The sequence below is a fragment of the Dipodomys spectabilis genome, unplaced genomic scaffold (genome assembly GCF_019054845.1).
Source record: "Dipodomys spectabilis isolate Male_0828 unplaced genomic scaffold, ASM1905484v1 ptg000324l, whole genome shotgun sequence".
NCBI lineage: Eukaryota > Metazoa > Chordata > Mammalia > Rodentia > Heteromyidae > Dipodomys > Dipodomys spectabilis.
The window spans coordinates 771,830-790,283 of NW_024871001.1; the positions used below are offsets into that span (position 1 = coordinate 771,830).

General features: G+C 35.5%; 1 protein-coding gene across 1 annotated transcript in view; it reads right to left on the minus strand.

The window, feature by feature from the left end:
- Window positions 1-7,381: 7,381 nt before the first annotated feature.
- Tmem47 (transmembrane protein 47) overlaps window positions 7,382-18,454 on the minus strand; it is a 30,004-nt gene continuing 18,931 nt past the window's right edge. Inside the window, exon 3 of the mRNA XM_042702444.1 lies at window positions 7,382-8,769. Within this exon, the coding sequence (XP_042558378.1) occupies window positions 8,591-8,769 (179 nt within the window). The 3' untranslated portion in view covers window positions 7,382-8,590. The remainder of the gene's footprint in view (window positions 8,770-18,454) is intronic.

Genomic DNA, 18,454 nt, shown 5'->3' on the forward strand with positions numbered 1-18,454 from the left:
TCCAAATTAGTGGGCAAAAGAAATGGGGGGGGGGGCGGTTAGCTTAAGGCAGAAAACATCTCTGTTCTAATCATCTGTAACCAGGGTTTCAAGGTCATGGGGTGCAAATATGGTGGCCAGACAAGGCTTCTAGTCACAAACAAATCATAATGGATAAAGTATAAATTGCAAAACTAATGAATTACTTCAACTGTTAGGTTTTCATGTTCCTCTCACACTTGTATGACTAAATGGCCCTTGGAAGAAGGAAATTTTTATATCTTTTTCTTGTAGGAAATTTTCCACAATGTTTATTCTGACTTCAACTTTGTAGCTCCATAAATTTATATACAATCCCTTAAGTGCTCCAGTTTCAAAAAGGATAGTATATAAACCATTCTAAGTATATAAATGCATGGTCATTACACCTATTTATATTTAAAGTAAAACCAGGCCAAGTTTAAGAAATGGCATATCATTTGAGTATTTCCCAATCAAACATCATGAAAGTCAGCCAACAAGTGGAACCAGTGCTTTGGCTTTAAATGGGCAAAGGAAGGTCTATTTAATTGTTACCTCATCTTTTCAAGCATTTCTGACTTGAAGAGATCATGAGATCATTGGGAGCACTAGGTTAGCGCATTTTGAATCATAATTGAACTTCCTAAAACTCAAAGAGCTAGATAAGTATGCACTAATATTTATAGACTTTTGAGACAGATAGGAAAAATTACTTCTATGTAAGCCTGAAGAATGGCAGCAAGTAACTCAAAACATTCCATATCTTGAAAGTTGGCTGAGAAGATATATGTTGAATTGTTGCACAAAGAAGATTCTGTGCAATGAATTATCCCAACTTTTTCCTTGGAAGCATTTAAAAATTATCAAGGTCTTCAGAAAATGTAACTGAAAATTGCATAGGAAACTGTTTCCAAATGAAATTTCTCTGTCAAACCTATGCAAAATGTGTCTCAAAAGTAAACAGGAAGCCAGGTGCAGATGGCTCACACCTGTAATCCTAGCTACTCAGGAGGCTGAGATCTGAGGATCACAGTTCAAAGCCAGCCCCAGCAGGAAACTCTGTGAGACTCTTATCCCCAATAAAAACCACTAGAAAACCAAAGTGGTGCTGTGGCTCAAGCGGTAGAGCACTCACCTTGAGCTGAAGACCACAGGGAAAGCGCCCAAGCCCAGAGTTCAAGCCCCACGATCACCATCACCAACAACAACAAAAGTAAACAGGATTTAAAGCTTTGAGTCAAATGAGAAACTTGTCATGATTGTAAGCATTATGTCCACCTTTGGTCCTCAGCTCCACCCAGACCTGAGTTTCTCCCAGCCCTGGAATTCCTGCCCTACAGATGGCCACTTGTTCTCTCCGACAGACCCAACTGAGCTCCCACCTACCCCACTTCCTGTCCCCAGACCCTCCTGCTACTTGGATAGGGACAGTAGGGACAGGTGCTATGTGCTCCTTATCCTGGGAAATATGGCCCCTCTAATAAAACTTGTAATAAAACTTGTAATATTATTTCTCCTGTGCTTGCTTGCCTCCGGGTGGTCCCCTGGGATGGATGTGAAGGATACCTTTCAGTGATCATGTGTTAAATGTTTCATACAACTTCCTTGTTTTGCTCCACATATACATATATATACATATATACATATATATATATATATATATATATATATATATATATATATATACCAAATTTCCAATAATTAACACAATCACTGGGAGGAAGTGTTATCTAAAGCTAAAAATTGGAAAACTTGTGCTTAATGTCAGTTCTTGCACATAACCCCTGAGCTGTGATAATGGACAAAAAGGAGACTCATTCTCCAAAAATGTTCTGAAACAACAGAAGTTGCCCCAGAGAATTTGCCAAGCATTAGAGTACTAACTGCCTTTGTAGTTAACACGCAGTATCAAAGCTTACCAAAACAGTGTTTCATCTCCATTAAACTTTAACAATTTAGCTTTCTCTTCATAGCAGTCATAAGAAAAATGTGTCTTGCTTTCGTTTAAAACAATTTCTTTGAAGTCTTTCTGCATTTTTATTTAAGAATTGAATATACTTTATAAATGATTGATAGGCATTTCTTATTCCACCTTTAAGATGATAAATTCAGGTCAGACACTAGTGGCTGTAATTCTAGTTGTTCTGGAGGCTGAAATCTTAGGATCATGGTTTAAAGTCAGCAGGGGCAAGAAAGTTCATGAGACTCTTACCTCCAATTAAAGACCAAAAATCCAGAAGTAGAGCTGTGGCTCAAATGGTAGAAGGCTAGCCTTGAGCTGAAAATATTAGGGATAGCACCCAGGCTCTGAATTCAAGTGCTACGATTGGCAGTTAAAAAAAAAAAAGATGATAAATTTGAAGCAAACTGAAGGGCAGTCTCGAGTATCATCATCTTGCACATGAAACTTTTATGTTGACTTCTACTCCTGGATAATTTACATCTGTAGTCTAAGAAATGCCTTCAGCCAGCTCCTGATAGCTCATACCTGAAATCCTAGCTACTGAGGAGACTTGGAACATGGAAGGTGGAGTTTGGAAGTCAGTTAGGCAAAAATGTCTGCACGATGCCATCTCCAATTAACCAGGAAAAAGCCAGGCTAGAGGCATGCTAAAATGGTAATGTACCAGCAGTGAGCAAGCAAACCAAGCCAGAGCACGGGCTATGAAACCTAGAATTTAAGCTTTGGTACCTGTGTGTGCATGTGTGCACGTGTGTGCGCGTGTGCACACACACACACACACATCAGAAAAGTAGAAATAAAAGAAATGCCTTGAGAGCAACTAAAGATGCATCCTAATACAACAAAAATTAACATGTGTATGTGTATGCTAATATACCCATGGATAATACGAATATTATTTTATTCATATTGCATTCATCCTTGTCTCCTGCAGAGACTGATTGATGTCTTCAAGGTTTCCGGTGGTTTGATGACATGGTTTTCCAGTACATGTTCCAAGCTTCTTTTACAATCATTATTTCTATGAAGTCATTCAACTTGGAAATAATTGCCTGCCAAAACTAAGTTTCTCTGGTGAACCTCTCAACACAGCTTTAGTTTTACAAAGAACATCATTCTTTGTGTGCCATTAATCTTGGCTTAGAAACACCGCATATTATCCTTTCCACTTGAACAATTCAGCTCCTGTTCTTAGTTGTACTTTGGAACCATTAGGATTACTTTTAGAATACAAATATGAGTTACCTCAATGGTAAGTTTTAGAAAATGAATTTTCCCAGTATATTCCCCAAATAATATTTAGTAGATATTAGGAATATGAGGACTTCCCAAGAGTCCCATATTCATTTTATATAATGAAACCACTAGCATTTTATTGTGTTATTTACTGTTTCTAATTTCTGTGATTAAGTTGCTATGATACTGTATCCCAAAACACAGTACTAAGCACTTAGTTCTATTTTTAATTTGCTTTTAATCTTCTCATTGAACACTGCACATCTGAAATGTCATTAACAGAAAGTCTTAACATGAAAATTTGATAAACAAATGAATAATTTAGATATTCAGTGCATTCTTCTACAGAATACATAATAATTTTGCTATCAATTTACTTTCTAAACAGAATGACTTAAACCACTGAAATGGAACATTGTTTGTTGACATAGCACAGGCTTGACTTAATAAAGCAGACTGCTCACAGGCCATATGGCTATTATGGAAAAGTAAATTGAAATTGCTTTCTTGTTTTACGTTTACAATGAGATCTCTGAAGGTAAAGGAATGTTCCATGTCAAATCCTATTGAAGCTGTGTCTCCCTTTCTTCCGATTTCAGAGAAACTGGGTCATGGATAATTACTAAGCTAGGTTTGTTCGTAAAGGTGATTTGGTCATGGGAATTCTGTGTGAAAATGCAAGCAAGTACAAAGAAAAAAAATCATACCCTCAATGAGTGATACTGTTCCATGAAATTAGAATTTAAAGCCACAGAAAAGGGAAAGTTGTACACAGAAAAACTAAGAAGATATTAGAATTTACAACTAATAAACAATTTAAAAGTTGGATATTAAATATATCACAGGCTTACAGTATTTTCCTCTTAGAAAAACTGGGAATCTCTCTAAATTGTGAGACATGAAAAGGATTCTTTTACTAAAAATTATATTTTAGACTAATGGTATCAACTGAAGAAAGTTGCAATTGCATGATTCTATTTATATCTTTAGGAAGATTTTCTGGCATGCATACAAGTGAATTCTGTTAAATATTTAAATTGCTTTTTAAGTATACTCATTATTTTTACACATGAAAGGGTAATAGCAAATTTTAACTTGATGTATCCCCTCCAAACACAAAGGTGTACACCAAGATTGCTTCTTTAACTGAAAATTCTGCTTTTATATACTGTATAGACACTGAAAATTGCACAAGAAACAAATTACATCAAACCCTCTATTCTTGTTCATACTAAATATAGGGCAGGAAATAGGCCTACATTATGTATCTTAAAAAAAGAATTTGAAAAAAACTGCAATATTTTTTGTTTTGTCATTCCTTCTTCGTATAACTCAATGGCAGAACATAGAAACTTGGCTAAGAATCTGAAACAATAGTTTGATTTTTTTTTTGTCAGTCTTGGGGCTTGAACTCTGGACATGGGTGATGTCCATGAGCTCTTCAGCTCAAGGCTAGCACTCTGTCATTTGAGCCACAGCACTACTTCGGTTTCCTGATGGTTAATTAGAAATGAGTCTCACGGGCTTTCCTGCCAGAGCTAGCTTTCAACTGTGAGCTTCAGATCTCAGCTTCCTGAAAAGCTAGGATTACATGTGTGAGCCACCGGTGCCCAGCTAATAATTTGATGTGTGTGTGTGTGTGTGTGTGTGTGTGTGTGTGTGTGTGCCAAACCCGGGGCTTGCTTGAACTCAGGGCTTGTGTGCTTTCCCTGAGCTTATTTTGCTCAAGGCTAGTGCTCTACCACTTAAGTCAGAGCTCCACTTCCAGCTTTTTAGGGGGAGTTTATTGGAAATAAGAATCTCAAGAATTTTCCTTCCTTTACTGGCTTTGAACCACAATCCTCAGATCTCAGCTCCCTGAGTAGCTAATACTACTTGCCTGAGTCATCAGTGCCTGGTCTGAAATAATAAAATATTTTTTAAAATGGTTTGAGGGCTTGTTTTGTGCTATTTTAGAATTTGAGGCCCTGGGTTCTATTCCCCAGTACCGTAAAAAGCAAATCATTTTTTTAAATTAAATTTAATATGTCACATTTTAATTTATGTTATATATCTATATCTATCTACATACACAGAGAAAGAAAATATTTAAACTGAAGACATGTAATTAAAAAATTTTGTCTGAAAGGTTTACGTAGGAGACACAGCCAGTCCATATCAGTGAAACCACTTTTATTTTTATTTTTTTCCACATAGATAACTTCATGTCAACTACAAAAATCATGAAATGAAGACCTGAACATGAAATTGCAAACTCAAATCACTGAAGCAATAAACAAGTTTCTCCCAGATGGATGTTAAAAAAAAGTAACCAGGATTCCATAAATTCATATTTAAGTAGTAAACATGTCATATATTTAAAATAATAAATACAGAATAGCAGTAGAGAACTAATAGCATAAACAGCATGAAGTATACTTTATTTAAGACAGATGAAATTTCTAGGCACAGTTTTAGGCATTAAAGAGGACACAGAGGCATAGGTTAGTGTGCGCTGCTCTGTACAAAAATACAGTCTGAATAAATTACATTGCTAGCCATACAATTAGACATCACTTACCAGTCAGTTCATTTCATGTTTAATAATATACAGGTACATGCTAATCCATATATATCATTTATATTTCAAACACATTGGTCTCTCTATATTATGTCTTTAAAATTTACATGTTGAACTTACAAAAAGCTAAATACTTGTGCAAGAAATCTGATTAACTAGCCCTGCTGAGTACTTTTATGGTATGTGTGAGTATATATTATCTCTCTAAGATAAACAATGGGTTTGTGGTTAACAATTTTGCTTAATAAAACATCAAACAAATCTAAAGTGGCAAAGACATAATGTTAGTGTAGGTGAAATTTTCACTTGTATATATTCTGATAGGCAAAATAGTATTTACGTGAGCAACAGCAAATCTCCTGTTGTACTAAGCCTTCCTAGTAATGAAACACTTCCTAATATTAGTGATGGTAAAAATATAGCATAAGGCTTTTCACTGGGAATGGAGAAAGTTATAAATCTACTTTTCAATAAACTGTAAATGTATGGGCCTCAACCTAACAGATTCTGTCACATTCCAGTGTGTCATATTGACAGAAAATAAAATTTTGATAAGATTCTAGACATGATACTGGTCTAACAGCACACGGTATCCTCTACTGGGCCCATAAAAAGTGCCTCATTGATGGCAGCACCAAAGTACTGCTTGCTCTTCCATTATTCAGAAATAAAGAGATCATCTCACAATAGAGTATGTTCAGTAGCTCAAATCCCTATCCAAATAGTGTGTTTTTCATGCTGTTCTCTCTGCAATTAACTGCAAGACAGTCTGTCCCAGATCGTATATTTCTCAGGAAAATTGCTTGGAAATATTCTATAGTAAAATTGCTTGGAAATATTCTATAGTATTAACATCTTTCTGGAAAATTTCCAATCATAGTTTCTTATAGCTTCTTCATAGAATCATATACTTTTATAAAAGTTTCTTTCTAGGACACATTTAATCAGTTGTCTATCATTACTAAAAATAAGAATAGGCCTGGTACTTTGTATTTACTTTATGATTCTATAGAAAATTCACAAGTGGTTTTTTGGCAGTTGGATAATAAAATAGGTTCTTTTGAGGGGGGAGGGCTGTGTTTTGTTGGCAATTATTTTTAAGACAATCTGAAAGCAGAACTCTGCTCTGGGAGGTAAAGCAAACTATTAAATACTATTGATGTGGTCCTGCTTGTAATGGATTTTGTAATACAATAGCAAGTTGTTGGTATATTTGTTTCCTCGTTTTCCAATGCTTCTTTCGGTAAGAGGGCCAAACTAGAACATATTATTTCAGTGTCTTTGTTAACAAAAATAATTATTTATAACTTTCATATTAGAATTGTATATTTTATATAAAAATAGGTTTATAATTAAACTATTCAAATTTGTGTATTAAACAGAATTAACACAAGTTTGCAATATGAGATTAGTTGCAAACTTAGTCCCTATTGTTGATATTTCCTTCCCTTGGAATAGTCAGTAAGTGATTTCCCTAACAAAAATCCATTATACTTGTGTGCACAAATCAGTTAGCCTGTCAGTTCACTTTAGAGGACCTGGTGATAACCAAATGAATTCTATTCCTCTACTGAGACATTTAAACATTTCTATAAATCTATCACTATTTCTGGGCTTTTAAAAATGAAGACATTTAAAATACTTGCAAAAATAGCAGCAGCCTGGTATTTTAATAAATTTCACACAAAGTGATCATCCTAATTGCTAATTCTCTTTTGAACTACAGTGCTTACAGAAGAATCATTAATTTTCAGATTAATATCATTTCAGTTTTTCTTCTTAGGCAATTCTATTAACACTTTCCAGTGAAAACAGTAGAGAACATAGAGCAAAAGCTTTAAGGTATATGTACTTTTGTATGGCAAGTAAGTGTGAATACCAATCTAAGCCTCTTGATGATGTGTACAAGGTTAGTGTTCAAACCACTTCACTAGAGCAAATATGAATTATATGTGTGATTAGTAAATATATGTGGAGGGCCAAGAAACAGCTTATTACCATTTATACTAATGTTCACCTATTAAAAAAATTTAAGCTTCTTACATATGCACAAATGTTTGCTGCAATGTTTGGTAAATTATTTAAAGGGCACAAAAGTAGCTCATGCATATTTCTTTCTGATTGCCTCAGGGAAAGCAGAGATCCTTAATTTTCTTCCATTTTAGATGAGAAGGAGGCATGATTTCTAACCACATAGTAAAAAACACATGGCTCCAAGTCTTGAATTCCTTCCCAGGGAGATGTTGATTGTCAGAGTATAACCTCCCATTATAAAGAGTATTCTTGAAGGTGGAATTTGTATTGTTAACCAGTTATATTCACAACTCCCATTAGATGCCTAAAGAGCAGGTCACTTTTCAAGAGATCACTTGAGCAATAACCAATAGCCAGTGAAGTCACTGGGTGAATAAACAGGTGATAAGGGCTCTGAACAGTAGAATCTGTGTCAGTGCAAAGGAACATCTGAATGTTGCTTATGCCAGCTGCTACCCTGCAGGCAATAAAAGATTCAGTCAATTTTCATTCCAACTAGTTTCTCACAATGGTTGCTGTCATACAGACCCTTCACTTGTCAAGAAAAATGACATGAACATAATGGAAGTTTGCAGCATTTGCCTATGTCTAATCAGCTCTCTTAATTTGTGCAGGTCCCTAAAATGAATGTAAAAGCTGGTTATGATGTTGATAGCCAAAAGGCAAAGGGTATTAAATCAACTGAGTAAACTGCTTGATGCTCTACAAGTGTTTTAGAAAATAGTGAGTTAGAAAAGATGAAGACATAAATCTTTTGTTGGGTGGTTATTTTCTTTTTCGTTATCTTGAGACTTGGTTTAGTAGTAGTCTTCATAGTTCTTAGGGTTCAGGCAATAAAGGATGGCACCCCCGAATGAAAATATAGTGGCACCCCAGGCCAGACCATAACCCCAGTTGAACTCATGGTAAATTTTCAAGCTCACAGTTTCAATGAACTTGATTGGGTAAAGGACCAGACTGCAAACCTGTAAAACAACTGAAAGAAAAGCAAATTAAAATTAGAAGATATTATATATGAAATAAAAGAATTTAAACACATAAATATACATACATATATAGATTATGCTCTAATAAAGTAAGCATAAAAGCTATAGAATTAAAAGCCTTGGTTACTCTAAATGTACTATAGAACAGTAATCGTTTTGCTTAAATATTTTCACAATATAGTAAGAATGACACTGTTAATAATTAGCGAATTACTATTAGTATAAGTGCAGTAGAATAATGCATGAACATACAAAATAATGATTCTCACCTTACAAACATAATGCTAAGTAGTACTACTTAACTAAAATTTTCTCCTCTATAGAGTCTAAGAATAGTGTCCCGAATGTCGACTCTTGTTATTTATGTACTAATTAAGAAACAGAAATTTAAATCCATTTCTACTCTGAAACTAGCCAACTCATAATTTTATTGACCTTTGTTGGCTTCACAATCATCTACTTTGGTCCAATATTCTAAAGTTCTATCTTGATGTCTTTGTCCCTACAACCCTGATCCAAAAGTTTTTAGTCTTTTGTTCCCATCCAATTCTTACCTCTCATCTTTGAAAACAGGCTCAAAAAATTATCTTTGTTAGGAAGCCACCATTAATTTTACTCTTTTGTGAGATCTAACACCTGACATTTCAATACCTATCTCCTACCTACTTTCAAAAATAATTAAATCAATGAAAGAATAGGTACTATAGAAATGGTACTATAAAAACCTAGTCTAAGTCAGGTGTCAGTGGATCACACCTATAATCCTAGTTACTCAGTAGGCTGAGATCTGAGTGTCCTGGTTCAAAGCCAGCCCATGCAGAAAAGTCTGTGTGACTCTTATCTCTGATTAACCACCAGAAAACTAGAAGTGGTGCTGGGGCTTAAAGTGGTAGAATGCTAGCTGTGAGCCAAAAAAAGTGGGAGACAGCACCTGGGTCCTGAGTTCAAGCCTCATGACTGATACCAACAAAAACAAAACAAACAAACACCCCCACAATCTAGTCTAATAAGTGCTACTTTAGTAGAAGATAAAATTGAACTCTTTTAGTTCCTAATTAAATCTCAAGATTGTCAGGACTAAATGGGAAACATGATGAGTAATATTTTATACAATAAAACAAATCAATCAGGAAAGGAAAGGAAGTTTTTAAATATTTAAAATTAAAGTGGCATATATCTTGTGCACATTTTTGTAATAGGAGACTCTGGATTACACAAGAGATGATGTCATTCATTAGAACTTAAACTTCCTATTATCAAATTATATAATTTGGACTTGATTTCAATTGATTTAATGAGAATTTATAGGATGGATCTGCCTCATTCTCAACTATGACAACTTTATCCCTCAAAAATAGATAACTTTCTCTCTAAAATTTAGAGTACAGTATAGAGGGGTTGGAAAAGTACTATATCTTGTTGGCTGCTTCCTTTCAAAAAGCTGAATTAGAACAGAGCCATGTACATTTATCTACTATTGTCTGCATTACAATGACAGACCTGTAGTTGCAGCAGAAATTAAGTGGCCTATGAAGACAAAAAGTATTTGATTTCTGAACCTTTACAGAAAACATAAAGATGCAAACCTTGATATGTAAAATAAAATTTTTAATTATTTACTTCCTATAAAAATAATACCCAGGCTGTGAAGGTGGCTCAGTGGTAGAGTGCTTGCCTTGCATGCATGAGGCCCTGAGTTCGATTCCTCAGCACCACATAAGCAAAAAGAAAAAAGCCTGAAGTAGTGCTGTGGCTCAAGTGGTAGAGCGCTAGCCTTGAGCTGAAGAGCTGAGGGACAGCATCCAGGCCCAGAGTTCAGGCCCCACAACCGGACCCAAAAAAAATAAAAAATAAAAAAAAATAAAAATAATACCCATTTTTTTAATTTGAAGAACAAACATATGAACAATTAAGGGATAGAAGAGAAAAACCTGACATTATGCACACATATAATTTAGATATACTTTATTAAACTTTTAAAAAGAGGAATAGGTTGAGTAGCATGTTAATTAAACTATTTTATGCTTTAAGATCCACTTTCACTTCTTCCCAGCACCTATAAGGTATTCATAGAAAGTCTATATAGCAAATATCTATCTATGGCATAAACTTGAATTATAGAAAATTCATTAAGATATGATTCTCACAAGGGATCTATTTGGAACCAAATATAAGTATTCCAATTTGCTGAGTTCCTGAAGCTCCCACTTGTAATACTAGCTACTCAAGAAGTTGAATACTGAGGAGCATGATGAATCTCAGAGATTTCTATCTCCAGTTAACCAGCAAAAAGGCAGAAATGACAGTTAGATTCAAGTAGCAGAGCACCAAAGTTGAGTGAAAATGCCAAGGGAAGCTGAGAATCCCTGAGTTCCAGTGCTAATATCAGTGCATACCACACACAGAATTCCAGCCTTAGTCAGGCCCTGTCACCCTAGGTACTTGGGAGAAAGAAAGGAGGGACGCTATCTCAAAAGTAACCAGTGCAAAAAAAGGGTTGGAGGTGTGGCTCAGTGGTAGAGGGTCTGCCTAGCAAATCCACAGCTGTGAGTTCTAAACATCAGTACTCCAACAAGAGAAAAAAAAATCCTCCAGTCTTTGCCATGTACCTTAACCCTGCTCTGAGATTATCATATTTCTACTTTAATACTGAGAGTGTGTCCACAAAGAGGTTAAAAAAGAAGAAGAATATCTTGATATCCAAAATGGAAGCTGTACCTTGTTTTTAGCTTTAAAAAAGAAGAAAAAGTTTTAGGGTACTTTTAGGACTCAGCTGACAACATATTATGTAACCCAGACTTCATTTATTTTTATCTACTTTATAATAAAATGTTTATTAATTTTAAAAAATTGCTTGGCTTTGTGAAGAAAGGGAAAAGCTCATGTTTTAAATATATATATGTATGTATATAAAACAACAAGTCAAACATGATTAGCCACTTCCCCTTAAGTATCCATCCTTTAGTTCCAAGACTAGAGGCTATTCCTACCAGGGTATGATTGAAATAGGAATGTGAGTTAGACATCATATTTCATTTGCTCATCCAACAAACACATCTTTACCACAAATATTTGAATGTTACTCTAAAGTGACTCAGGTTAAGTACAGATATCAAAAGAGACAGTCAGTAAATACTGAACAAAAAGCTGGGTGTGTGTCAAAAGGATCATGAAGTAGAGGCCCAAATAGGCTACACAGGGAGATTGTTTCAAACAACAAAGAAAAGTAAATATGTAATTTAAAAGTAGATACTGCTGAGACATGTAAACCCAAGAAAGCAGGACCAGATAGAATAATGGAGGCAATAATGGAGGCTCTAAAGACACAGTGGGAAAAGGTCCCTCTGGCAAAGCCAGACCTGATTCCTGAATGAAGTAGAGGTACTGACTGGTCAGGATAGACTGTTCTGGAAGGCAGGCACAGATAGTGCCAAATTCTTGAGATTCAGGAGCATATCTGGTTGCATGGGAACATCAGGAAGGATGTTATGATGCAGATCAAAGGATTCACAGGCCAGAAGGGCTCCTGGACAGCCTAGAAGACAGCTAGGAATCTGGATTTCCTTGTAAGTGTATCCAGTAAACCACTGGAGGAATTTGAGCAAAAAAAAGTAGTAGTCAGAATTGCATTCTGAAAGAATTACAGTGCTTCTTTAGTGAATCAGTTAGTCCCTGGAGTAAAGGTGTTTACCTAGTGTGCTTTTAATATTCATTTCATTGTGTTTTATTTAGCAAATATTTGGCCTTTATAGTACAATGTAATGACATAGTTTTCCTTAGGGAGGACAAGTGAAAATACAACTGCACTGAGCTCCAATTGGTCTTAGACTGTTACTGTGTTGAAGCCAGAATTACCCTAAAATGCTTTAAGCCTCTGAATTATGTTACTCTCTTTAGAATCACACAGAGAGAAATACATGTAATAGGCAAACAGAGAAAATATAATCCTGCATTGGCAAATGCAAATGTTCTCAATTTAATAAAAAACACATGAATGCAAGTAAAAATTCCTCTTTGTCTTTCATAAACTCTGCAAGGGAGAGTAATAAAGTTCAGAAATTAAGAAAATGCCATTAACCTTTTTCTATTTTACCACCAATCAATAAGACATTGGCTGAGTTTTCTTTTTCCTGTGCTCTGCTCCAGAGACAACATCAGTAAAGTTATGGAACATTACAGGATTTGAAGAATTTGATGTTCTTCATGTTTCCATCCCACTGTTTTGAAAGAGACTATAGAACTACTGAACCTGTAATAGAAATATGGCAGGAACTTCAAGTTACAAACACTGGTTTTTGGTAGTTTTAAGACATTCTTTCTGGATGTTTTCAACATTAAAATATTCCAAACACAACATGAAAATATTTGGTATTTTCTTCTAAGGGAATATTTTAATATTCAAATACTGGTAAGTGTAAGATGAGAAAACCTCACAGAAAGAAGCATTTTGTATAGAGCTCAGAGGTACATGAAGATGTGCCTATCGTTTTGGGTAGAATGAAGGATACATACATACTGAGATGGGGGCTTCAGAACATAAAGGCTTAGTGTATCACAAAATAATAAACTTTTCTTGTGCGAAGAGAGAACTGATGTTCTATTTTAATTGTAGATTCTATTGAGACCCCTAAAGTAGGGAATGTCAACCCTACTTCTACTTGTCAATACTGGAATTTCTTTGTGGTCCCTCTAGTCACTCAAAGTACTTTGTATATGTCAGGAACAGACTATAAGTTCTGGAAAATTCACACTGATGACCCTTAATCATAACCAGCAACCATTATCAGTTACTCTCAGAATTTGGTAAATACCCCAGCCCCATAGTCCTGGGCACTGTCCACTGCCTCAGAGCTTTTTTTTTATCTCAATGCCAGTGCTCTACCACTTGAGCCACACCTCCACTTCCACATATTTTGGTAGTTAATTGAAGGTGATAAGAGTCTCACCAATTTTTCCTGCCTGTGTTGGCTTTGAACTGCAGTCCTCAGATTTCAGCCTCCTGAACAGCTAAGATTGTAGCCATGAGCCAAAGGTACCTGGCTGAAAGAGATTTTAAGGTGTGTGTTCTACACAGAATTCTAAAGTTTCTCCAGGAAGATTAAGGTCCAGTTGCTTTTGCTTCAACTGACAAGTGGGTTTTCACTTACTGCTTGATCCTTTTGCAATTCGGTCTCATTTTCTATAGTCTTTGCTTGTTTTTTTTTTTCTTCTATCTCCCAAATAATGTGCATGTACTTGATTCCCCTTGCCTCAGGAACTATTTTTGTGGAAATCAAAATGGCAAGTTCAAACTTCAAAAACAGACCCTCAAGTGCTTATATTCAAGGCAGAGTACGTGGGTAACAGTACAGTAGGACTAGCTCAGTGCCTGGGTATCTTCTTACCATAGGATGGTTGCACCAGTGTGAAAGAGAGGTTCAGAAATGTAAAGAAGAGACAATAAGGAAGAACTGCAAAACTAGACTATAGGAAAGGAAAGGAGTCACATGGACAATTCACTCAGGTTTTTCAATATAATAGGGGAAGACCAAATTTGAGAACAAGATGTACTGCTTGAGGAATAGTCATGGCCTTAACTAAGGAGATAATGGTGGTATATGAAAACAAGGTACAGACTTAGAAGATAATTTAAAGGCAACATTGACAGGCTTTATCAAAAAGGTCCCTAAATACAGAATTCACAAAAAGCAAATGATAATTTGGAAAACAAAAGCATTTGGCCCTGTCATTTTGTTTAAGTTGTAACTACTACTACTTTGAGCAACAGTATAAAATTAATTACTGGACAGTGATACTGTATAAAGTGTACTAGCCAGTGTAATTTGATATTGGTACATGGGAAGTATGATGGTGTTTAAATACTTATAGAACTCCCTTTTAGTTTGAACCTGTACACTATTTTTTCTGTCAAAATCTAGACTCAAAATAGTTCCAGTTATTTCACAGTAACACAAGCTAGTGACAAGAGGTACAAACCACATACTTCCCATCAGAGACAGCTCAGCTGTGGAAATAAGTTACAGGATCCTGAAAAATCATTATCATTCCATACAAAAAATTGTTTACATGAGGCTTCTGGCAGATATAACAAGAAGGCTATATCTGTAATAGTGCAATAAATTGGAGTATATTAACCTTAAAGTCTGAGTTATAAAACATTGAATTTTGTCTGTAATTAGTATTAAAGGCTTTGAGGGAAATAAACCACATATTCTACATCTCATTGGGTATAAAAATGATCTACAGGTAGGCTAGATGCTGGTGGCTCATGCCTATAATTCTAGCTACTCAGGGGGCTGAGAGCTTAGAATTTCAGTGAAGCCCAGGAGACTTTTATTTCCAATTAGACAAAACTAGAAGTGGATCTGTGGCTCAAATGGTAGAGCTCTAGCTCTGAGCAAAATAAGTTCAGAGACAGTGTCCAGGCCTAGAACTCAAGCCCCAGGACGGGCACACACAAACAAAAAATGATCCTCGGGCAGTTCAAACAACAAAAGAAGAGAACCAAGATAGAAATGATCCCTCTAATGTCCTCAAGTCATCTGGGAGAACTGGATGCCAATTATCAGAATCACATCATCTATTCTGTATCGCTGTCAGCTACACAAAAAGAAATACAATGTCAACCGCATTGCACATACATACAGCATTCACTATGTTTAGTCATGCTATAGATTAGTTTATAGTCATTAGGACAACTAAGTTATAACTTCATTTGTTGCTTCTAAGGTGGTAAAACTGGACTTACAGAATGGACTCTAACTGTAGTACACACTTGGCAGCTAAATTTAAAATCAAGGTTGAAGCTGGGTGTAAAAGGTCATGCCTATAATTCCAGCTACTGAGAAAGTGGAGATCTAGAAAATTAATATTTGAAGCCAGCCTAAAAAAACAAACTTGGCAAAACCCTTTCTCAGTGGGAAGCTAGTGTAATCTTCCTTACTCACTAGGCTGAGACCTGTAGAATCATAGCCAGCTCAAGTAGAAAAGTCTACAAGGAAAAGATTATCAACAAAAGGCTTGGCTGAATCTGTGGCTCAAGTGATAGAGTATCAGGCAAATAAGCAAGGTAAGCCCTGAGTTCAAACAGAAAAAAATACCCCTTCTTAACTGGGCTGGGTGTGGGATCCTAGATAAATAGGAGGATAACAGTCCAGAAGAGCCCTAGGTTAAAAATCATTAAGAACACATCTGGAAAATAACTAAAATGACAAAGGTCTAAGTACATTGCTCAAGTGGTACAGCACCTACCTAAGCAAGTTCAAGGCCCCGACTTCAAACCTCAGAAAAGGAAATAAAAAGAGTAAGGGCACATGTGATATTCACCCAAGCAAACATTACACATGAAACTTCACTGGGCTCAAGTTATATAGGTGCTTTGAACTTAAATTCTCTATTGTACCCTGACTTTCAAATTAACTAATCTCCCAGAAATTCTTCTTCACTAATAATATGAAGGAAATATGAAGGAAATAAATATCTGATTTTAAGATTGTTGTATCATGTTTATAATATTTAATATCAGTAAATGTAAAAAAATGGGATGTATTAAGTGTCTAATAGTGTAGCCTATGGTAGGTGTTGTTAGTTATTATTATCAGTAGTATTATTATAGATAACATTTAGTTCTAAAAATCCACACTTCTAGAACTGGTAAAAGAATTGTGAAAATGGGGCAATTGTTGAAAAGGGCTGCCATGATTGCTACTCTCTACTAGCAACCATTCAAACAGGTGATATGTCCTTCTAAAATGAAGACCTGGGGCTGGGAAGGTGGCTCAGTGGTAGAGTGCTTGCCTTGTATGCATGAGACCCTGGGTTCGATTCCTCAGCACCACATAAGCAGAAAAAAAGCCGGAAGTGGCGCTGTGGCTCAAGTGATAGAGCGCTAGCCTTGAGCTGAAGAGCTGAGGGACAGTGCCCAGGCCCAGAGTTCAGGCCCCATGTCTGGACCCAAAACCCCCCCCAAAAAACAGAAATGAAATAAAAATAAAATAAAATAAAATGAAGACCCGCAAGAAAAAGAACTAAACCTTTAAAATTTGTCTGGCCGACTTAATAAAATTTAGCCAGCAGTTTTCAGAAAAATCCTATAAAATGTATGATTTACCATGAAGTTATTATATTGAGCCTCACAAAATTGTTAAATCAATAAATAAACATTAAAAATTACCTTAGTTGCTATTAGATTTTTTAATTGTTTTGATCATGTGAAATTTGTTTCTTCATAAACCCTGATCACAGAATGGCTTTTAAAACCTAAGTTGTACTTACTTATTTACAAGCTTGTTTTTCCCCATACAGTTTAGTCATCTTTCCGTTATTCACTCCAAAACTATTTATTGAATGCCTTTGAGTACTAGGCATACCACATGATATTAAGAAAGTATGTAATTCTGGGCAGAGATCTTCCAAAGTGTTAGTGATGTGTCTGTTTTGAGTTTATGTACTGTACAACTCAGTAGAAGAAAATAACATTTCATTTTTGAGATACATATCATTCTCCATGTGTGTGAGCACCAAGACATTGCTTATTGTCACAAAGCTTGTTATTTAAACCTTTTGAGAAGAGAAAAATGCAGAGTATTATCAAGCACATGGTAAGTAAAAGAGGAAAATGGGCCCATATACCCACTTACAAAGAATCACTAAACAAAGAATCACTAAGCAGAACTACAAGTGAGATCTACAAACCACTTCAGTAAGTATGTTTACTAAGAAATAGGCAAGCAAAATAGACAATCATAATTTTAACTATTACTGCTTCAAGCAGGCAAATTTTCCAATTTTTCCTATCTTATGTTTACGTCAATGAGTACTGCTGGCTTATGAGAGCCTGAGACTGAAGGCTCATGGTTCAAGGCAAATCTGAGGAGGAAAAAACAGTCCTCTAGACCCCTTCTCAACAAAAAAACTGAATCCAGTGGTGTTTTTCTTTTATCCTCACTATAAGAAAGCCAGATGGACTATGCCCAAGCATGCATTTGAACAGAAAGCCAGCAAAATACCAGCAAAAATCAGGACTGGAGGCATGGCTCAACGATAAGAGCACATAGTTAGGAAGCACAGGGCTCTGAATTCCAACACCATTACTACGAATCTTTTTCAAGAATGGATAATTATTTAATAATTTTCCAGAAATCAGTACCAGCAAATCTTTGGTGACTTTTTCTAATGGGAAAGAGAAAACTTTTCATAGCATAGCATATTGCAAATAACCACTACTTTTTATTTTTCACAGTGAGTACAAAATTGATGATTGTTTCAAAAAATGATATTCCATAATCAGTGTGAAAAGGGAGTGAGTAAAGTTAAATCTCAGCACATATACATTTTAAAAAATTGCAGTATAATGCTCATTTTAGATCTCAGAAGGTAAAATAACTTTATATGAATGTTACTGTATCAATTCCTTTCATTATTTTATATGTGGAAGGTAGAGCTAAGTCAAACTTTTATCTCAGCTAAACCCATCAACTTGTGTTCCTTTACAACACTATTTTCTGTTACAACCAACATGTATTTTCATAATTTTTTATTATTAATGTTGTTTATATGAAAATACTGTACAAAGGGGTTACAACTACATGGGCAAGGTATTGAGTACATTTCTTATCAAGCATTGTTGCCTCCTCCTTTGTTTCCCCTTCCCATCCCTGCCCTCCCCTGCCCCAC